This window comes from Monodelphis domestica, chromosome 7, assembly GCF_027887165.1.
Source record: "Monodelphis domestica isolate mMonDom1 chromosome 7, mMonDom1.pri, whole genome shotgun sequence".
In the NCBI taxonomy this organism is placed as follows: domain Eukaryota; kingdom Metazoa; phylum Chordata; class Mammalia; order Didelphimorphia; family Didelphidae; genus Monodelphis; species Monodelphis domestica.
In genome coordinates this window covers 26472576-26496038 of record NC_077233.1, presented here as the reverse complement: position 1 = coordinate 26496038, position 23463 = coordinate 26472576, and the positions used below count along the sequence as shown (strand labels likewise).

The window sequence follows — 23463 nt, the reverse complement described above, 5'->3', positions numbered from 1 at the left end:
TCTTTCTTCTCTACCTTTTATCTTAGAATCAATATTATGTATTGGTTCCAAAGCAGAAGAGTGATAAGGGCTAGGCAATGGGGATGAAGTGACTCGCTCTACATCTCACAGTTTGGAAGTGTCTGAGGCCAGATTTGACCCCAAGACCCCTTTGTCCCAGCCTAGCTCTTAATCCACTGACCAACCTAGCTGCCCCCTTTGCTGATGCCTTCATGAGAGCACAGCTGGTTGGATAGTGAGGGATTCAATCAACCAGTTACTTAAGAAGAGAAAATTGGTTTGGTTGACTGGTGATGAAATGGAATCACTTTTAAGCCATTAGTGCAAGATCCAATTGATAAGGTCATTTATATGCTGCAAGACCCTATTCTTTTTATTTTTCCAGTCTCATGCAGAAAAAGTGGCAAAATGAGCTAAACAAGCCTGACAATATCAATCTAGTTCACTTGTTCCATGCCGATGCATCTTTCATCTCAGTTTCTTTGGGACACCAAAGGGATCTTTCTATTCCTTGCTTTCTTCTTACTGAAATATTGGCTTTTTTCAGTGTTCTTTTTTCTCTCGAGCTACAAACATTTTCATTTCTCAGACTCTTTTATGTCACAGTCTCAACAAACACAAACTCTCTTCATAGATTCAGAACAGGAAGACTTTGGCTTTAGTATCGCATGGAGATTAGGGACCTCCTTTTCATCCTCTGCTTTGGAACCCAGGATTTCAGACCTGGAGGGGACCTTGAACTTGGTCTCCTGCAACCCAATATTTTATACAAAATACAAATGAAGCATATTAGAGGTGGAATTGCAGTTAAGCACTTACCGAATAGCTAAGCTAGGACAAGAACCCAAGGTGATTTCCTGAGCTACCAGAATATGCCTCTCCACAAATCTAATTTACTGAGGGCCATCTAAATACGATGAGAAAACAGCTAGAGAGGAAATACAACATTACGTGGGCTATTATAAAAATAAAGACTCAATTAAAATGTTAACTTTTTTTAAAAAAACCTTACCTTCTATCTTAGTAGGAATTCTAAGACAGAACTTGTCCAGATCACTCAGCTGGAAGTGTCTGAGGCGACATTTGAACCCACGTCTTCCTGTCTCTAGACCTAGCACTCTATCCACTGTGCTACCTAGCTACCCCTTCTTTTTGATTTTCCAAGGGCTGCCCTGTGGGTTTTCAAATTAATATACAATAACTAAAGTATTATATTTTATAAAGTTTATTATTAATAACAAAAGAAAAGAACTGCCTAAACCCAGCCAGATTGGGAGAGAAGAGTTAAAAAAGAAGAGTGTGGCAGAGCCCAATGTGTGAAGAAGCAAATGTGCACAAAAGGAAAAGTATTCTGGGTAACACAGAAAGGAATTTTGGGTAATGTAGTTTTAGGAGTCCAAGAATTTCCAACTGTACAATCCTTGAGAAGTATATGTATGCGGGTGGTTAGGGGGAAGGGAGGGAAATATTGTGGTTATTGTAACCAAGGAATAATGTTCTAAATTGACTAAATAAATAAATTTATTTAAAAAAACAAAACAACAACAAAAAAGAAGTATATGATGTGAAGTCCCCCAGCTTTCAATATCCATAGACCAATGGGTACTTGGTCACTGCTTCATCTCTTTTACATAAGAAGCCATATAGTATAGTGGACAGAGAAAGTTGCTTTCTGCATCAGGAAGACCTGAGTTCAAGTCCTGCCTCTGACACATAATAGTGGTATATTCCTAGGCAAGGTAATTAGCCTTCTAGTGCTGGAGGGAATTTTTTACAACTATGAGGTGTTGAAATAGTGTCAGTCTGTAGCAGTAAAGAGAGTTCCTTCATTCAGAAGTTCCCTATTTGAATGAAATCATTGATCTACTCCTAGCTCTTAAGACACTGTTGGCTTTTGCAAAAAAATCCTTTTCCTTTTTCTACTGTAGATTAATAAAAGTCCAGGAGTCACAAGGTGGGGGTAGGGAATGAGGAAGAAGCTTTAAAAGGAAAGGAATGACCCTTGAAATCTCCTGAACAATTTTCCCATATTCTTCCCTCTTCTTTCTCATTTCACTCCAAAAGGCAAGTGGGGAAGGGCTGATAATAGTGAAAATAACACGCAATGAAAACCTGAACCAGCCGGCCTTTAATGACTTGTGTAATCCTTAATGAGGAAATGGAAGTTGAGGCTCTTGGTGCATTCATCTGGGGAAAGCACTCGCGTAATTCTACAGGAACCTGTCATCTGAAATTCTTGTCCTGGCTCCACAATCCCTTTGATTCCTAAACCTTCCAGAGGACTCTAATCTGAAATCAAAGTCCCGTTGCTTAGGGTCGGTCGACATGTCAGACGTGGTCACATTTGAAAGGGTTCAATGAACCTGCAGATTGAGGTGGAAATGAGGGGCCTCGCTCAATGAGTTTGGCACCAACTTACCTGCCTTTGGATTCTTAGGGTCCTTTTCTCCTCATTTCCTTTGGATTTCCAAATGCAGGCTGTAGAGGCTCAGAGCTTTTTCCTTTGGAAGATGACTGAGAAGATTCTTTCAGATGCTTAATTGGGAGGTAGCCAACATGCATTTATTCAATGGCGCTCTTAGCCAACTCGTGAAGCAGGCAGAAGTTCATCCATTCATTCGTTCCTTCGACAAGTATTTATTAAATGCCTACTATGTACCTGCAAGGCCCAGTGCTAGCTTCTGGGGATACAAAGACAAAACCAAACCCCCTGGAATGGTTCCTGCCCTCAAGACCCTGACTTTTCTTCCTCCTGTAGCTGAAGAATTTTTGATGAGAAGCAGAGAGTGAACAGTTACGGAGGGACATAAAGATCCTCAATTTAGAGCTAGACCAGACCATGGAGGCCACTGAATCCAGTCCTCTCACTTTTCAGAGGAGAAAAGTCTTGCCCAGGGTCACACCGCTATTGAGTGTCTGAGGCTATATTTGAATCCGAGTCTTGCTCTATCCACTCCACCAAAGTGTAATCTTTTCTTGGAAGAATTTTCTTTTGATTAAAGGTGGGTACTAAGGAAACAACTCTATTACCCTTTGGCCATGGATTCCTTCCTTCCAGGCTTCCAGTAGGTTCTTTCTTCCATAATACTAACGAAGGCTTCAGAGACAGTTTGGGGCAGCTGATAGAGCTTTGGATTTGGAGGCAGGAAGACCTCAGTTCAAATCGTATGCCACCTCCGGCAAGTTGACTAATTTCTTAGAGTATCGGTTTCCACATCCATAAAATGGGGCACATAACACGCAGTAACTACTTTGCTGAATTGTCGAAAGTCTCAAATGAGTCGATGCTTGTAGAGTACTTCCCAAAAGCACAACAGAAATGAAGAACAACTTAGCTTTATTCAAATGGTTAAGAAGGCAACGGATCCAAGGAGATGGCGGGGAAATGGGACTTGGTGGCTTTGAGGGAGGAGACTTCCTCATTCTTTGTCTCGTTGGTTTTGTGAAATGCCATATTTCCACTCAGCTGCCAAAGGGATTTTCCTAACATTCAAGTCTGGCCTGCTTAAGGATCTCCTGTGGCTCATTAGTTCTTCAGGATAGAAATCCAAATTCCTCTTTATGCCATTCAAAGCTCTTTACAATCGGGCTCCCTCCTGCCTTTCCAGACTGATTCACAATATAAACTGCATAAATGGATATGGATATGTGCATTATATAGATATGTGAGTATACATGTGTTAAACATGTGTGTGTTTACACACATATATGTATATGTGGATATATGCACGTTGCCATATGCTCTAGATTTGGGTCAGAATGGTCTTTTTGTAACTCGGTACAACATCCCATCTCTCCGTATCTTTGGACAAGCGATCCTCTTTGTTTGATGTGCCCTCCCTGCCTCCCTCCATCTCCAGAGCCATCCATCCCCCAGGCGAAACCTTTCTTGATTCCCAACCCAAGTTGTGGATGCCTCTTTGGATCTAGAAATACCTTCATTTCTCTCTTTCATTTACGTCCTTATATGTGTACGTGTTGTTTCCCCTGATGGCATATCAGCTCCTTAAGGGCAGGGGCTGCTATCCTTTTGTCTTTGTACCCTCAGCTTCTAGCACAGTGCCTGGAGCAGCAGGTGTTTACTAAATGCTTGTTGAATGACTGTTTGATTGATGAAAAACCCATTGCCATTGCTTTATATTACAGTGCTCTGTCTCTTGTGGTCGGGGGCATAAACAACGAAATGTGTACTGCATGGCAAAAGATGGAAACCATTTAGAAAATGATTACTGTAAACATCTGGCTAAACCTAATGGGCAAAGAAAGTGCAGAGGAGGAAGATGTCCCAAGTGGAAGGCTGGAGCCTGGAGCCAGGTGAGCAATGACTTCTCCCCTACCGTGTGTGTAGTCCTCGTTAGCAAAATTATTGGTCCCCAATGATGGAGGTGATGCCCCTTCTGCACATGGTCTCTGGGGTCCTTTTAAAGTGGGGTGGAAGAGGGAAACGTTGGAAAACGTATTCAGGAAGTCCTCAGGAATGGGATGGAACCCAGTTAAGAATGTGCCGCCATCTTTCTGGGCACAAGCTAGGCTGGAGGTTACCTTTGAACGCCCTCAAGACAGGATTTGCTAAGTAAATGATCAGTCCAAACAAGATGAAAGGGGAACTTTACCCTACTTAAGAGAACAGATTCCTTTTCAAGAGCCTTAGATGTCTCCATGTCTGATAGAGCAATTGGTAAGCCAGTTTCAGTCTTCTCTATCTATTCATTCAAACAGACCCACTGCAAGACCTACTAGCCTCTACTGGACAACATTTCTGGCTCAGTTTTCATTACTGTGTACTTGAAAGTACTGAAACTCTTTGAAAATTATATGAACTTAAATAGGTCTTTTCTTCAATTGCTAAGACTTGGCATGATTTTTCCATACATCAATAGATGAAAAATGAAAGACATTGCCCTGCAAAAGAGTCCCAGGGCATAGCCTTTAGTAGAGATTCTTTGAGGGCTTCCATGTTGCTAAACAGGACCGAAACAACATTTGGGCATGATCACATTAAGATGGGAATGATTTGGGTGCTCCTGATTTCAAAATAAACAAAAGAAATTGACTTGAGAGGCTGGATCCTTGAAATTTTTAGTAAATGGCCTCTCAGCAAACCTCTCAGATTTTGTAAAACTCTAGACGGATCTGATTTTCTTTCTAACCCTAACCATCCTGCTAACGGCTCAGATTTTCTCTCGGTCTTGCTCAGATTTTTTTTTCCTCTCCATCTCAGTTTTTCTAACCAGTTTCTAATCCTCTTAGATTTTCCATCTCTGCAACTAGGCCTCCCCCCACGTCTGCTCCACTCAAGAAAAATAAACACATGGGTTTGTTCAGTGTCCGTGCAAAGCCCCTTTAATCCTACTTAAGCCTTTATCCTAATGAACGATCAATCTATTTTTCAAAAATCGAACATTCAAAGAATCAGCTGATTCTGCCCCGGCCTGATTTGGTTCTTCCTCCAGTTTCATGGACCGATTAGATCTCAAAGCTATAGTGCACGCTGACCCATCTTTCCTGAATTATTTTTTTTTCCTGACCTATTGCTATACTTGGTTGGTTTCTGGTCTCCAAACCAGGAGAACATTCGATTAGTCAGAGAGTCAGCAGCAGCATTATTTAGGAGACCCCACTAATTAGTGTGTTCTCATGTAAAGCTTCACGCCCCGTCACTTTCCCTTATGGTTCATAATTTCTACCTCTAGCCGCATGCTCCCTGGAAGGGCATTTAAAAAAATTATGCTATAGAAAAGAGATTAAAAGAATCTTTTGCTCATTATTGGTAAATATGATTAGCTTCGTTTCTAGTCACTCTGGGATTGTGGTGGTAAGCAAAACTCTCCCACACATTTCTGATTATTAGGTTGAACTACTGGGGGATGACAGTAGATAAAAGGATTACAAGGAATGGGCCCCTGGAAAAGAGCTTCACCTGCTAAAAAATGATGGTGAAAGGAAGTCATTTCTGTAGCTAACAAAGTAAACATGGCAATGTAATGGACTTTAGCCTGCTTTATCGTGCACTGATGTGATTTGTTGCAATGAATTATCAAAACACAAGGACCAAGTCGCTATGTGGTGGGAGTCCATTTGTACCCTTTGGGAAAAGAGCTGGAATGAATTAGAGTTTTGTTATATGCAGGGAAAAGTGGCCCAAAAACTTGAGCCATGGCAGCATGCTAACGGGGTGACCTGAAAGAAGGAAGGAGACTCCCACACTTAGGAAGCAGGAGAAACTGTCTCCCTTAGCCTCAGCTCTTCGGAGTTATTTGTTTTAAATTGCTTGTTCTCCCAGATGCTTTTGTCTGCCATTCAATATGGACTTGAATCATTAGCATGATTTCTCTCCATGGCAGAAAGAGAGAGTGGCAATAAAGTTTATAAAAATGCCAGCTTGCAGAACAAGGCCCTGCCTAACTTTAAAAGCTGCTCCCCCCCACCAAAAAAAGAAGATGCTATTTAGAGGATGCAGCGTTTCTGAGACAGATGAGAAAAATTGATTGTAAAGCCTCCTGAAAGTTGTGTTGAAATTTTATACTTTTAAAAATCTTACGCTTGAAAAGGAAATAAGGCATTTTAGAAAAATAACTTCACTGCAAAACTCAAAGGTATTCCCCAAAATCTCATGTACATCCTTTGGATCTTTTTAAGCTGGGGCTAAGGTTTGAAAAACAATTTTCAACCACTTACTTTGTCTATCACAGTGAAGCTGATTAGCATATAATGAGAGCATTTTTTTCTTGTGGTGCTATGGAAATTCACCATAAACTTTTACTGCCTATATCATTTCTGGGCAATTGTGCTATCCCAACAAGGAGAAAAATAATATTGATCATCAGCATCTGGAGAATATTTGGAAAAAAATATCAGTGGGGGTAAGGGAGGGAAACAGGTTTCCCCACACCTGAGATTTCAGGAGTTGCCAACAGGGAAACTGTCTCCAGTGAAGGAGAACAGCAGCTCTTCTCTAACTTATTGCCTTGGAGAGCTGCCTAGGGAGTATAAAGAGGTTAAAGGACTTCCCAAAGTCACCTAGTTAAGGGCAAGATTTAAAGCTAGGCCTTGGTGACTTCAAGGCCTGCGATCAATCCAGTACTAGGACTTCTTAACTTTCTATTTATCATGGACCTCTTTGGTACTCTGGGAAAGCTTATGGACCACTTATCAGAATAATGTGTTTAAGTGCATAAAATAAAATATATGAGATTACAAAAGAAAACCAATTATAGTAAAATATGGTCATCAAAAAATTTTTTTTAAGTTTATAGAACCCCACAACTATATTAACCCATCTGCCTTGAGGATTAAAAAAGGAAAATAGATCATTAGGTTTAGTAAGATTATTAGAAGGAAACTATTGATAATTTATAAAATACTGACCTAGAAGTCATTGAATTAGAATACGATTGTGCAAAACTTTTGACACAAGCAAAATTGACACATTGATGGTGATTGAAAATTCCTGTAAGGGTCTCCCCTTTGCTGAGATACAGGACTCCAAAATACTCTTAAAATCCCCTCTGCTGAAGCCAAGGATGCCCCATTTCTGTGTTTGATGTTTGGCAAGGAAATGAAAAGAGTGTCTATTGGGAACCTTTTCATTTGCTTTTATGTGAATAGGGGTCATCCACCTTCCAATGTATGAGAATCAGTCCTCTGACCCACGTTTTTGTTGGGACTAGGATGAGGAGTGATATTTTCAAGTATACAACCAAATTCTCATCCACTGAATCCATGGGTTAGTTCATCTAGCACTTGGAAGCTGTCTTTTCTTTAATTATTCCATCACTCTCATTTATAGAGATACCTACTCGTATTAGCATGTGCAGAATAAGAGACAGATGGAAGACAATCTATCAGATAATATGGGCAAATCTTCCTTCCATCCCATCCCTCTTAGGATACATAGTTTCTCAGTTAATCAATGTAAACATTGCCTGGTTTACTTGGATCTTGCTTAAATTACAAGAATTATCTCAGTCCTACTAGCCCTTTTGATGGAGGAATAAGCAAGTAAGATAGTAAACAAACAACTTAGTACTATGGAAAAAGGACTAGCCCTGGAGGCAGGGGACCTAGATTCAAATCTCACCTCCAGTGCTAACTACCTATATAACCTTAGACATATGAGTTCATCTACCTGAGTCTCAGTTTCCTGATATATAAAATAAGATAGTGGGCCTAGATGATCTCTAAGGTCCCTTTCAAGTACAAATCTATCATTCTATGACTAGATTGAGGTTCCTTCTGGCTCATGATTTATGATTTTCTGACAGTCACTTCTAAACAGCATTCTCTTTTCAGCTTTATTTATTTTAAAAATTTTTTCCTATCTATTTTTCACTCTGCTCCCCTCCAATTGAATAACAAAAAGAAAAGAAAGCCTTGATAATAAATATGCATAGTCTAGTTAAAGCAAATGCTTACAATTGTCCATGTTCAAAAATATCAATCGTTCTACATTTTCAGCCATTCTTCAGTCCTCCTGCTTCTCTTGCAAAAGGTGGATGCGATATTTCATTGTTAGTTCTCTGAATTTAGGGTTGATCATTTCCTTAATTAGAGTTCTAAAGGCTTCCAAGTCAGCAGCGTTCTCTTCTAAAAACATCAATACCTTAATTTTATAGACTCATAAGATTTAGAATTGAAAAGATACTTAGAGGTCATCCCATCCAACCTAATGTTACAGATGAGGAAATTAAGGTCCAGATTATTTAAGAATTTCCATGATTCAGCTTCTTTAAGACTTTATACAAAGTCTTATACAAAAGGAGAAATGTTTTCAGGTATTTTTCTATGTATGATTAATGGGCATGGAGCCAAAAGGGAATTGCAGAATGGAGATCATAGATTTAGAGCTCAAATTTAGAGGCCATAGAGTCCTTCTCTGACCCCATTCAGATCCGAGATCTCTGTGCTTTAAATCATTTCCCTTTAAGGCCAGCAAGTTAGGGATGAGAGTGTTGCTAAGTGGAGAGTCTAGAGACATGTGCTCAGTTCTCACAGCTCAGTAGTTATGAACTAAAACCGAAACTCTACAAACCTGCATCTATAATCTGTAATGCTAAGAGGATGGCTTTGAGGTATCACGGTCATCCCTTCAAGTTTCAGAGCTTTCCTCTGCAGCCTAGCTGAGAGGTATCTAGGCAGCAGATCATGCTATATTTTGTTGGTTACTTGGTTTGGTTTCATTTTTTTAAAGTCCTTTCTTTAGAAAGTTTTCATTATTAAATGCTGAGAACTCAGTAGGATCCCAGAATGGACCAATCATGCCATGGAAATGGAACAAAGAGAGTGAAATAGAGCATCTGACCTTGTATCCCCCAACTCTAAAAAAGTATGATAGAGGCCACATGCAGTATTTGGTGATTCAGAGCTTGGAGCTTGCTGGGCATCTATAATCAAGTGAAATTGTCTCCTGCCAGTTATTTCTCCAAATAGCTTTTAACATTTTTGCAAGAGAGCCACGTTTTCCTTTCTAAGGTTCACGTTCGTCATCTGGACTTTTTTGATCCATAATAAATGTAGGACCGTGAAATTGACAAACAGGAATCGATATCCTAATTTGCTGAAGTCCCCAATTTTTAGAATTTCATTTCTTTTCATTCTACCATTTGATGCATTTTCAGTGCATGAATTTGGACAAGAATAGAATATTCAGCTTATTATCTTCATTTGATAACTCCTAGTGGATATTTTTTAAAGTTAGGGACCTAGATACTTAGGGATCATATCTTGGCATTGATAATGTAGAAGCTGTGAACTGGAATATAGTCACACCAGAAAATTGGCTTTTGGCAATAACAAAAATCATGGGGAGACGTGGTGTGGTACCGTATCTGGAAGCCAGGTCATAAAGATTTGGATGGGCCTCTGTCCCATATTATCCCTGTGGCCACTGGAAAGTTACTGACCTTCCTAAAACTCCCCAAGTGGCTCTTTAACACTATATCTTAAAGGTGAATTATAGGGGCAACTGAGTAGCACAGTGAATCAAGAACCAGACCCAGAGGCAAGAGGTCCTGGGTTCAAATCTAGCTGTGTGATCCTAGGCAAGTCGTTTAACCCCCATTGCCTAGCCCGTACCATTCTTTTACCTTGGAACCAATACACTTTATTGCTTCTAAGACAGAAGATAAGAATTAAAAGAAAAAAGTGAATTGCCACTGAATATCAGTGAGAAATTTTAACCAAGGGAGCTGCTTTGTATTGTTAAAGTCATGTGTGTATGGACTCCCCTCTTTAAAAACTAATAAACATATATACATATATATTTATATATTTTTAATTCTGTAAAGTATTTAAAACATATCAATTTCTTTTACCTTCACAGGAGCTCTGTAGTAAGTAGCAAAAAGTGGTAACTAGCTAGAGTTTTAGCATCTTAAAGTATGAGCAGATACACCATAGCCTCTCAAGTCCCCTCCAAAAACTCATCATTTTTTCTTTTAGGATATAAAACCATTTTTACAGGTTTGGGTTCAGCCTAATAATAATTCCTATGTTAACATTCCTGCCACACGTCAGCCATTCAACATAAATCTACATAGGGCTTTTGTTGCCATGGGTTATTGCTCAGACTATTTATCCTAGAATATGACTGCCTTTTCCATCGAAGACGCAATATTCTAATTGAATGTCTGCCAAATGGTTTGTTTTTCATTCTACCTTCTGCCTTCAATGGGATTTCTGTCAATGGCAAAGCAGTCACCCTCCAGCATGGCCCATTCTATGTGTACCATATGTTATGTGGGTCTTAACCATCCACTTCCCAGCAGCCCCTCTATCACTGGTAGCACAGTCTTCAGATCCCTTCATCCCTACCGTCCTCTGGGACTAAAATTGGCCCCCAAAGCCCCAAAGCTCCCCTTTGGGAGCCCCAGATGTATTAACTCTTCGTTCCGTGGTTCAGCCTCAGGTAATGCTCTCTGTGCTCATTCATAATCTTTGCCTGTTATCCAGTTAGCTTTCCTATAAACCTTTAAAGGTTGACAGTCATATCAGTGTTCACGTGGGAGACATTTGAATAAATTTGGATGCATGGGCAGCCTTCTAAAGAAGGGCACTTTTATTGCTAAGTATCTGTAATGGAAATAATGATTATTGGGAGGAATCCATTTGGTTATGCTTTATAATGTTTTCTGATAGTGAATTCTCATTAGTCCTATCCAGTGATGAGTTTTCCTACGTGATAATTGAAAGAGAATTTTTGCATTGGGTCAGCAGCTTAATTCTATTATTTAAGAAGTTCCATTCAGATGGATGTGACTCAATGCATGTTAAACCTGTTCGTTGGTGGCAGCCCCATTAAAGAAGGCTGACATAGCCCTGATGTTTGGCAAACATCCTTTAATGGCCAAGAACGCCTGTCCTAATCAAGTGATGTTTTTCCTTTCTTATTATCTAAACCTTAATAAAGGCAATAATTCTCTCCCTGCTCACAAGCAAGATTATGGAACTTCACCATAAAGAAACCATAAAAAATTAATTTAGAGAAGAGTTAATTGCTGATTTAATATGTTGTGCTGTGGGTTGGGTCAATAAACTATTTCCATATGATTTACATTATCTTTTCACGGGCTGAAAACACTTAAGAAAATGTTTCTTTTTCCTCCACTCCCCACCAACTCAGTGCTCTTAACATATGCAGCCATATTTGTAAATAGACATCAATATTACGAATGACACAGAATAACATTTTACAAGGTATTAGATGAGAGGAGACACTTTCTACTTATATTCGACTTTATATTCCCATGCTCTTTTTTTTGTTTTGTTTTTTTCAAAATCATGCTACGAAACTCCAGTTTGACCCCTCTGTTTTAACTCCCAAGTGCCCCGGATCTCAGACAGAAATCATTTTGGTTTCCCTGTTTTTACACTGTGCCAATATCATCTTGGGTTTGTTTTTTTTTTCCTGTTTTCATTCAGATTTCCTTCTTAGAGTTTCCAGTGATAAAGTGGTTGGGATTTGTCACTTCAAAATTGTTTGCTGGAGCTCCAGTGAAAACACATAAGCTCCAACTTTCCTGGTTTCCTAGACCTAAGACATCGTTTTGATTATTTTCTTTGGAAATATTAGAAATTGTCTAGATAGTCACGGAAGGTTTTTCATTAAGAATATAAACTTCATTTCTATTCTGTTCACCTTCCTCCTCCCCCTCCAGAAAAAGATATCAGAAGCTCCCACTTACTTTGTCTGTCTCTTCAGTGCTCCGTGTCCTGTGGCCAGGGCGTCCAGCAGAGGAATGTGGACTGTCGGACTGGAGCCCACAAAACGAGGGAGAGCGAATGCAACCTGTACACCAGACCTGTGTCCGAGCAAACCTGCCTCTCCCCGGCGTGTCCCCTGTACACTTGGAGGACAGAGGAATGGCAAAGTGTAAGTAGAGGGCCCAGGGCAGGCAGCTGTCAGGCGTCCTTCCCTCCCTGATCTCCACCCCTCCTCAATGTTCCCCGGCCAGCATCACGTTACTTCTGCTCTGAAGTCCAGCCACCGAAGAGGACGGCGGCTCTGGCTCCAGCAGAGTCTTCTGTCAGACAGCCAGGGTTTCCCCTGACGGGGGTGAGAGTCCTCTTCATTTTTAATTCAATATCGTAACGGGTTTCTGAACATTCATGTTCCACTGGCCTGTGAGGAAAGAGTTGACTCGTTTGGAAGGAAGGGAAGATAAGAGGCTAGATTAGCAGGGGAGGGAGAATCTAAATCAAAGACCTCGGCAGGCTTCAGGGAGGTCCCACATGATATGTTTCCTTTTGGGTGTCTCTTGGGTGGGCAACACTTGCTACTAAAACTTGAATTAACTTCCAAGGGTCAGAGAATTTTTTCTTCAAGTATGTAGTCTGAAGGAATAGCTCATCAGAGTCCCAATGAGGAGATGCCATTTTGTGGGGTTTTTCCACTCAGAGTTAATATTTGGCTCAGGAGAAGTATGGTACAGTGGTGAAAAGCTTGGACTTTGCAATCCGAAGATCTTGGTCCAGATTCTCCCAGCTGCCATTTCCTTACCTGTATTGACCTTGGACACTTTATTTCACCTCCAGCCCAAGGCTTAGCCTCCTCATCTATAAGATGGAGATATTGACTGGCTGGCTCTGAAATCTCTCCAAGATCTCTAGTTATGATCTGATGATCTGGGGCTCAGATCCCAGCTCTGTCAGAGCCTGGGTCACCTTAGCAAGTCATACTTATAACACGTCTGGCACAGTGATGTTACATTACATTCAGACACCAATGGCCCCCCACCCCCCCCAAAAAAAAAAACAGACTCCTACTTTGGAGGAATCCTTTTCTGATAGAACTTTGAGACTGAGACATCAGACTTTGGATTCTTTTCCAGGAGTAGAGGAAGAGAATGTGATGTCCTCTGAACTCTCCCAGCCTTGGGATCTCATAGCAGTCATAGCTTCTGAAATCCTCCTGCGCTTCCCCCTCCAAACCCTTTTTATATCATTTCTGCTCATTTTCTTCCCTTTTTCTCACACCTAGAGAGTCAATTCCTTTTTTTACCCTTTAAAGGTAAATCTTGCCAGTATTTTAGGTGCTAATTATGCAACGTATGGCAATCTAGGGTGTTTGCTTCTCTTCTTCCTTCAGACCATTTTTCTCCTTGATAGGACTTAGGGTAGGGGAGTCATCTTGGTCCTTCTACTAAGACATATGGGGGGGCAAATGAAATTAAAATTGGTCTATTGTTAAAAGTGGGCAGTGATGGAATTATCAGTGGTTTTCGTGCCATTTAATCATTCCAAGCTCCTTTCTTCTCTAGAGATGACTACATTTAACAAATCAAGAAGGGGTCACCTAGCAAGGTCATCTCCCCATATTTTCTAAAGGAGGTGCTAATGATTGATCCATTATGGAAAAGAATGCCTCCTTCTCTTACCTTTAACTACAATAGACCTTGTTTTCCCCTTTGATAGTCTAACTTTAGATCTTCTTCTTCTCTCTCTCCATACTTTTCATTTCCTTTATTAAAAAAATACTCTTATCTTCTTTCTTAGAATCAATACTAAGTATTGGTTCTAAGTCAGAAGAGTGGAAAGGGCTAGGAATCTGGGACAAAGTAACTCACCTAGAGTCACAGAGCTAAGAATCCTCTGGGGCTAAATTTGAACCCAGGACCTCACATCTCAAACCCTACTTCTCAGTCCATTGAGCCACTTAGTTATCCCTCTTTCCGCATTTTCCTTCCTTCCTTCCTTCCTTCCTTCCTTCCTTCCTTCCTTCCTTCCTTCCTTCCTTCCTTCCTTCCTTCCTTCTCTTTGCCTGTCTGTCTGTCTGTCTATGACTGTCTCTGTCTCTGTGACTCTGTGTCTCTGTCTCTCTCTCTCTCTGTTTCTCTCTGTCTCTGTTTCTGTCTGTTTCTCTCTGTCTCTGTCTCTGTCTCTCTCTCTCTCTCTTTCTGTCTCTCTCTCCCTTTCCCCCTCCCCCTCCCTCTCAACCCATAACAGATTTAAATCCAGCTAAGTGTTCCAAGCCCTGAAAAGCAAGCAAGCAGCAGTAGGAATGGCTCTCAGTTGAGTACTAACACCTTGGCCAAATATTTTCAATTCTTGAAACAACCAAAAGAATGACAATCTCAGTCCTTAGTCCACATTGAAGGTTCTAATCAAATGCCAAAGAATGCAAATCTTGTCTTGAACACATTAGGCAAAAATCATGTTCCCCAACAAACTCTAGAAGCCTATGCATTCATTTCATCTGCGGGCAATGTTTATTTGTTTTTTACTTTCCCTTCAAATGGTCTCATTTGCTGGGAATCAGAACAGAATGCCAGATAGAGCCAATAGCCTTGGAGGTCTCCTCCTTGCTCTCTCACTCAAAAAAAACATTTTTCAGAGAAACCAGGCAAAGTTATCTCTAGTGCTGGAAATATGAATGAAGCACTCTTTGCATAAGGCCATCAAGCAGACTGCCTCAAGTGTTTAACTCTCCAGCTAGTTTCCTGCCCCAGGTATATGAAGGCAGAAATAGGGGGCTGGAAGAAGGTCAGGCGTGTGGGCATCACGGTGTAGCAGAGGACAAAGGAAACTGGTGGGAGGGGAACCAGGAAGGAGCTTATTCATGTCCCCTTCCAAACGGGCACCTAGGATGTGCTGCTGGGTGCTCTGCATGATCCTGGGGATGCAAAGACAAAATAAAAACCCGTCCCTGCCCTGCAAAGGGGAGAGTCACTGATACAGATCCTAGAAGAGAAAGGAACCCATTGATAATCATCCATGATGAAGTTTTATATGCAGATCCATAGAGGAGGCAATTTCCTACCCATTCATGGTAATGATAAGAATGATGCTCATACTACCACTAGCTAGCATATAAATAGCACTGACAAGCACTTTACCTATGTGATATCATTTGATCCTCATAGCAGACCTTTGAATGAAATATTAATATCTCCATTTTCCAGATCAGGAAACTTACTCATTGAATTCCATGAGCTAAAAGGGCCCTCCATAGTCATCTTGTCCAATGCACATGCCAAAAAAAAGAACCCTAGTACATTGTATTCAATAGCTGACCTTTAAAGGAAGCCCGCCAATGAAAGATGACCCATGTTCTCATGAGACAGCCCATTCCATCCATAGATCTCTCTCAGGGTCAAGAAGTCTTACTTACATCAAGCCTAAAATTGAAAGAGAACCCATTACCTCCAGAGACAGCCCATCCCATTGGGACAATATTGGGACAATAAAATTCTTACCCTCAAGGAACTTACTTTTTCTTATGGGGAAGAGGGCAAGATGATGACGTTGAGTGATTTGTCCAGCATGCGTCACTCCACTAATAAGTATTTGGGGGTAGAATTCTAACTAAGGTCTTCCTGAGCTCAACTCTTTTCATGATGCCAAGCTGCTACTCTTGATCCCATTCCAGAGAACACACAATGAGTGGATTATAAGGAATATGATTCCTGGCTTTTTAGCTCTGATTCCTTCTTGGTCATTGCATTAGCAAGTAAAACAATGAATGATGACATTAATAGTCCCCCCTTAGTTTTTGCAAGATTCTCCCAAATCATTGCTTTTTCCTTCTCCCTTTCTTACATCTCCTGCTCAGTCATTCAGGCATTAAGCATTATTGATTACCTGCTGTGTATCAGGCAGTGTACTAAGTGCTGAAGATACAAAAATAGACAAAAGTCGTGCTTGTCCTCAAGGAGTTCATGGTCTAATGAGAACGACAACATGCACACAATTCTTTATGAACAAGATATAGAAAGGATCCGTTGGAGATAATCCCAGAAGGAAGGCTCTGTTATCATGAGGGCTTGTCAAGGACCTTCCTATCAGAGATTTCTCTCCTGAGCTTTTCAAATCCCTCATTGATCCCAACCACCATTTCCCCTTTAAAGACACCAAGAATTGTGGCATAAACTGAGAAATATAAGAACAGCATAAAAAGATCTCACATAGCCCCTGTAATACCCTGAGTCTGGACATTGATGCTGCTGTGATAAAAGACCTGGGGTTACCAGACCCTGAGCCTCTTAGAGACAAGGCTGACAAGCCCGGGTCTCTCAATTTTGGGGGGAGGGAGAAAGATATTTTAGACAGACAGGGATTTCCTTACCCTCTTTCCTATAAACTCCAACCTGAAGACATCTTGCTTATCTTACCCCTAACCACCATTTGTTAAAATAAAGTTGTTAGTTATCTTAAATTGACTTCCTTGTCATATTGAAGGGGGAGAGAACTGATCTCTCTCTCTTTCCCTAAGGGAAAGGATTCACCCATTAAATCAATTATTAGAGGGGATTAAAGGCAGGGTTAGTGGAGAGACATATTTGAAGAAAACTGAAGGGGGGAATCCATCTCACCCTCCTTTTACTTTCTGGGATGATCTACTCTTTCTCCATTATACCAAAACCAACCCTCTAATACAATTTGGCACCCCAGAAAAAAGATCCACCATTTTCACCTGTCACAAACTGACAGTTGGAACTAAAACGGGAACATAGCATATATCTAACTATGATGAAAATTGTTACATTTTAATAAGCATCATATATGTATAATACATAAGACAAATTATTTTTATTCAATAGTTGAATGTTATATTGTTTGAAATAGGAATATGAAAGTCTCTGGATCATTCCTCTATCGCAGTAGACAGCAGAGATATTAGGAAGGTAGAAGTAACAAAACTTGGTCTGTGGTCTAGAATAGCTTGGTAGCATTGTCAACAAGAGAAGAAGGTGTATACAGGAGATGGAAAGGTAGAAGCAACAAAACTTGGCAATGAATTGTATACAAAGGGTGAGAGAAAAAGAGAATGTAGAGAATGATGTCTCCGTCTGCACCTTGAGTGATTGGGATGATGATAACCCTCAAGAATAGTCGTAAAATTTGGAAGGAGCAAGAATAGATTCAGTTTTAGTCATGTTGAGTTTAAGATGCTCATGGAACTTCCAGTGCAATCCATTACTTAACCAATATTTCTTGGATGCCTGTAGAGAAAGAAGGGTCTTTGTCAGCTTTTCTCTTTCCTCTGGTATTAATAATAACTCACAGTTATAAAGCACTTGATGTTTTTGCGATGTATTTTACATACGCTAGCTCATTAGAGTCTCTTCACAACACCGTGAGATTGGTGCCATTATTCTCACCCCTGCTTTGCAGATGAGGAAGCAGAGAGGTCAAGGGCCCTGCCCATGGTCACTCCTTGTGCACCTAAGGCTGAATCCACGCATACATTTCTGCTGACTCCGAGGCCAAAGCTCTTTTAACTCTGCTAACTTCCCGGTCGGTGATAGGTGGGCATTCAGGGATCACGCTGTTTTTCTACAATGTTCTCAGGTCTGAGCACTGAACAGTGGCAGTCCTTAAAGTCCAGGCATGACTAGGTAGAATCTGATGGTGGTTGGAAAAATCCTTCTTTATAAGTCACTGTTTAACAATTACCGTACGTACAGCTGCCACCTGCTTTCTGAATGCCTTGTTCCAGCTTTGATTCCCAGTCATTTTTAAGATATGAATACATGTGGGAAGAGAGGATCTGAAGAAAGAAAAAATAAAATGAGTCTTTTTGTTGCCTGAAAAATGTGGGAAGCCCAGATGTGTCCTTGGGGTTTTTGACATCCATCCCTCTTTGTGGACAAATGCCCCAGTGGTAAATGTCAGGAAACATGAGACCTGCAGGTGAATAATAACCCATTTGTGGCCCCACCCAAACTGGGTGCTCATACCTAGCTCGAAACTTGTGTTTTTCCTGTGCAGTGGGGGGGCTTTTTTATATCTGGGAATGGAACATTTTCCCCCTCTCCTGAAAAATTATGCCCTTGTGTAATTACACTCTTTCCCAGGGTCAGCTGATTATCCAGCTCAAAACTGGCAGACAAGGGACTCTGGGAGATGCTAGAGGTCCCCAGAGAGAGTAATTTGTGCATTTCAAGGACTATTAGAAAGGCTGAAGGAGGAGATCCATCTAGCCACATTGAAAAGGGCAGTACCACCAGGGGAAGAATTGGCTTTTTCAGTCTTGAAAGAAGATTTGGGGTGGGGGGGAACTACATAAATATAGAGGTCTGATGGCTATTTGTTTATGTGTTTAAGCACTTGGCCCTCTGCTAGAAAGATTTCTATGAATAATAAAAGGTAAGTTGTGAATAAAAAACACTAGGTTCCAATCTCTTTCATTTATTGAGAGACTTCCAACAAGTGAATTACCCTCTCTAAGCCTCCGTTTTCTCATTGGTAAAATGGAGAGGTTGGGTTTGAAACCCCTAAAATCCTTTCCAGCTCTAGCTCAGTGATGATCCCCATTGTGCCTTTCTGTGGCACAGATGACCATTCTAAAGCTGGTGTCTAGAACACCATCATTTGAGGTCTATATTCAAAAGGTCTTCAAGTTATTTAAAAAGAGGAGCATTTTACTCATTCGTGAAGATCTTAAGATGATGTTTTTAAAGACCATTTCTGACTGTGTCACACATATTTTGGCATTTAAGGCCCTTTGCCATCTGTTACTAGTCAATGGTTTATTTGTTCTTTCCCATATTTGGTGTGCTATTTCCTGTCTCATGCCTTTGCATAGACTATATATTTCTAGTGCCTTGAAGGAAATAAGGAGGTAAATATACATTTATTAAGCATCTACTATGTTAAGCATACTACTACTACTACTAGCCATGATTATGAACATTTAAAAAAAAAACAACCTTAGCTCTTATCTTAGAACTGATACTAAGTCTTGGTTCCAAAGCAGAAGAGAGCTGTAAGGGCTAGGCTTTTGGGGATTGAGTGACTTTCCCAGGGTCACACAGCTAGGAAATGTCTGAGGCCACATTTGAACCCAGGACCTTCCATCTCTAGGCTTGGCTCTCGGTCTATTGTATTATCTAGCTGCCTCCCTGTAATAAACATCTGAAAAAATATTATTTTGACCTCACAACAAGCTTGGGATGAAAGTGTGATTATTCTCCCCATTTTAAAGTCTGGGGAAACTGAGGCAGGCTGCAATTAAGTGTGGTACCAAGGATCACACATTTAGTCTCTGAGGCTAAATTTGAACTCTGTGTTCCTGATTCTAAGCCCAGCATTCTATCCACTGCATGACTGAGCTCCTTAGAATACACTTCTTCCCCATCATTACCTTCTAGAATTCCCAAGCATAGAAGACAACAGGGGAACAAACAGAAACAGAGGAGCACAAGTCATCCATGTTCCTGTAGGGAGAGAGTGGTACCGATTGGCCATTACAGAGATTACATGAAAAAGAGTATATGAAATACACTTATAAATATGATGGGGAACCAAGTTGCTTTGGAACTTGAATATTAGTCAACGATGTTTGACCTTTACTCAGTGGGAAAATGGGAGCCACTGAACATTTTTTTTGCAAAAGAGAGATACAATGTGAATATTTCTACATCTATCCATTTGAAAGATGATTCTAGCAACAAATTACAGGATGGATTGGAAAGGGAGAGGGTGTGGGTAGGAAGCTCTTTTAGAAAGCAAAGAGAATCCTGGTGAGGGTGAGAATTCATCTATTCCACAAGCATTTTTAAAATACCTCCTGTGTAAAAAAGGTACTGGGTTAGGGATGTGAGGAGAAAAACAAAACAATGCCTGCCCTTACATTCCATCACTGAACTCTAGAAATATAGACTGTATCTTTTATTCCAGAAATTTTCTTCTCTTTTTGCTTCGGTCATACCTTTGAATCAACCCTGGTTACCAAATCCAAAAAAAATGAGAATGCCCTGTGCCTTTTGGTTACATGCATTTCCTCTGAGTATAGAAAATGTATTGAGATACAATTGAGATACAATAAATTCTCTTTAGTTAGAAGAAAAGAGATTTGAAAATCTGCCCTATGGACTGGAGATGGTGGTTTGGTTAGACGGGGTCGCCAAATGTGAATTTAACTGTGTATTATTATATATTATTACATATATTCACATATCATTCTATCAAATTAGATATTTTATGTATGACTATATTATTAGTTGACATTACGTATTTAACCACATATAATTGCTATAGAAAACCATTTATGTTTACTTATCAATATTTTATAGATACAATTTTTATAAATTAGTAAGAGATTTTTTTTTGGATGTGAAAGTGACAATCATTATACCAGAGAGACAGGGGGTTTGTTTACTTGTTTTTCTCCCTGTGCTAGGGAAGGATGTCTTTGTCTCATCTCACTCCCTTTCACTCACAATCCCTTAGAAATTTTGGAGCAAAATGAAGCTAACTGGTAGGTGGGGGCACCAAACCTGTGCTCTCATTCTCCAACCTGATGAACTAACCAGCCATAGTCAGAAAAGGAACAAGTCCACAATTCACGATATCTAATAATCAATCAGGCAACACATAGTAAGCGCCTGCTGTACGAGAGACCCTGTGCTAGCCCCTTAGTAGGTGTTTCATTTTGTGGACCAGTAAACTACTATTTTCTCCTTAAGAACTCTGAATCCCAAATTACCCTTAAAACTGACAAAAAGAAAAACATAACTGCATTATTGAAGTTATAAGAAGGAAGCCCCATGAATAGGAATTGCTTTGGGGAACTGGAGGGGCGGTACTAGAGTCTTGGAATGCTTCTTGTCACCCCAAAATGCCTGAAAGACTCGCCTACTCCCGAGGCCCCCCAAAATTCAATTTTCATTATGGGATTTCCAGAAATAATTTTGCATTTTACATCTCTTTATTCCTTGGATTTTTCCATTTGCTCGATGATTTACGACTAAGGAGCAAAAAGCATTTGTTTGGAATGTTTAAAAAATCATTTTCAGTCCTTCGTCCCAACTGCAAAAGAATTCAGCACAACCCCCTCAGAATATGACCCAATTTCCTCTTAGGGGGCTCTGATTTTCTGCCCACATAGTCTGGAAAATGAAGGCAGGGAAAAGCAATCGACCTCAAACAGCAGATTATATGACATTGCCTTGGATGGCTTCTCCAGGTTTGGGGCCCTTCCCACTGATTGTTGTATTCTCAAGTTCTCGATGACTGGAGAGTGGATCTTCCAGGCATGAAATTTTTGGCCCATTACAGCAAATGATTCCTTTCACATCATCGTCTGCAGGCTAATCCAGTTAGTTGGAAATGGTAACACTTTAGAAGCCTTTTACAGCTGATAAGTCCTTTTCCCCACTTTTCAGGTTAATAACTGGTAGGGCCTTCTAGCTCCACTTTGAGCTAAGCACGTTAAAAGGAAGATGTTGCCTGTTAGCATCGGCTGTCCCGGGGAGCTCAGCTGCTCAATTATTTCGTCTCTCTGAATTATGGAGTATCCTGTGAATCGAGGCAGCCCAGAATTATTAACTATTCATTCGGTCGTGTTTTCCCAAAGTTCTATAATGACATTTCAGAATACCTTTTGGAAATTAAAATGATAGGAGAGTTCTCACTCCAGTTACGAGAATGTTCTAGCCCAAAGAGTCTTCTATTTTATTCTTCTATTAATTAAACTAATTAGTTTCTTTTTTGGTCATAGAACCCTTTGGCCATCTCATGAAACTCATGGACCCTCTTCTCAGAATAACAGCTTTAAGGCATAAAATAAAGAGAATTATAAAGCAACCAGAAGTTAGTAAATAGGGTTTTTTTTTCCCCATTCCATTTTTTGTTCTTCTCTCCCCACCCTGAAAATCTATCCATAGATTTTTTTTTAAATATAGACAGATCCCAGTTTAAGAACTTCTATTCTAAACCAGTGGATTCCATGATGGAGGAGATGGGAAGGAACAGTAAGGGGAAATAAATTAGTGTATCCATAAACAAATATACCTTAAGGCAGGTTCCAGTTATCTTTTTTTTTTTTTGCTTTTATAGTACTGATTCTTAGTTGTCATTCAGGGCTCTATTAAAAAGGTAAGGGAAGGCAAAAAAGTTATCTCTTATTATGTACCAGATATTGTGCCAAGTCTTGCAAATATTATCCCTTTGGTCCTCACAACAACCCTGTGAAGTAGGTGCTATTGTGATCACCATTTACAGTTAAGGAAACTGAGGCAGATAGCAGTTAAGGGACTTGTCCAAGGTTATCCACGTGTCTGAAGGCAGATTTGAATTCAGATCTTCCTGACTTTAGCCTTATCCACTCTAACCCCATGTTTACAAATGAGGCAAACAGAGGTTGTCTTTCCCAGGGTCACATAGCTCATAAATATCTGGGGCCATATTTGAACTTGTCTTCCTTATTCCAGGTCCATCACTCCATCCAGGCATAGTTAAGCAAAACAAATTTCTGCATTGGCCATGTCCAGAAATGTGTTTTCATTGTGAGGGTCTGTCAGGTCTAGTCAGGAAGGTGGACAGAATGCTTTGTCATTGGTCCTTTGGAATTTGGTTGGTTATTTCATAGATCAAAGCTCTCACATCTTCTAAAGGGGTTCCTTCCTTAGCATCTCAACTTCCCTTTTTATCCCTAGAACTTAGCACGTGGTAAACATTTGTTAAATGTTTGTTAATGAGACTTATAGGCTTGAAAATTGCCTAGGGTAATGACTTGTCCAGGATCCTACAGTCATAGGCAGGACCTTCTGAACCCAGGTCTTCTTGACTTCTAGGATCCAATCAAAATCCATATAGCATCCTGGATGATGTATTTTTCCTAGGATTTGGCAGAGGAAAAGCTTTCAGAGTTTCAGTCCAATCTCCTTATTTTACAGATAAGAATCATAACATCATAGACTTAGCTCTAAAACCACAAGGGGATAGAGGTAGAACAAAAATATATTAAATACTAAGTGTATGCTTGAGTCTATGCTAAGTATATAATCTCATTTGATCCTCACAACAACCCTGTGGTTGTTGGGCTATTGTTATCCCCATTTCATTGATGAGAAAACTGAGGAGAATGGACACTACATTTGCTAGTATGTAAGGATGTGTTTGAATTCACTATCTTCCTAACTGCAGAACCAGTGCTTTATCCACTATACAATCCAGATACCATTTAGTGCAAGGATTCTTAACTTTGAGGAAGGGTCTGGTGAAACCTCTGGGCCTTTTCTC

At 40.2% G+C, this 23463-nt stretch overlaps 1 protein-coding gene and 1 long non-coding RNA gene across 6 annotated transcripts in view; one reads left to right on the top strand and one right to left on the bottom strand.

The window, feature by feature from the left end:
* The window catches only part of LOC103099415 (uncharacterized), a 36319-nt gene extending 23997 nt beyond the window's left edge, over window positions 1–12322 (bottom strand). For 2 of the 5 annotated variants that reach the window (XR_008913357.1, XR_008913356.1), the window contains exon 1: window positions 12183–12303. This is a non-coding gene — a long non-coding RNA (uncharacterized LOC103099415). Of the gene's footprint in view, window positions 1–12182 lie in introns of all 5 variants that reach the window. The other 3 variants (XR_001623765.2, XR_008913355.1, XR_008913358.1) reach the window with 3 other exon arrangements.
* Window positions 1–23463, top strand: part of ADAMTS9 (ADAM metallopeptidase with thrombospondin type 1 motif 9) — a 208757-nt gene that overhangs the window by 154321 nt on the left and 30973 nt on the right. The window contains 2 exon segments of the mRNA XM_056804375.1: window positions 4147–4314; window positions 12200–12370. Coding sequence (XP_056660353.1) covers window positions 4147–4314; window positions 12200–12370 — 339 coding nt within the window.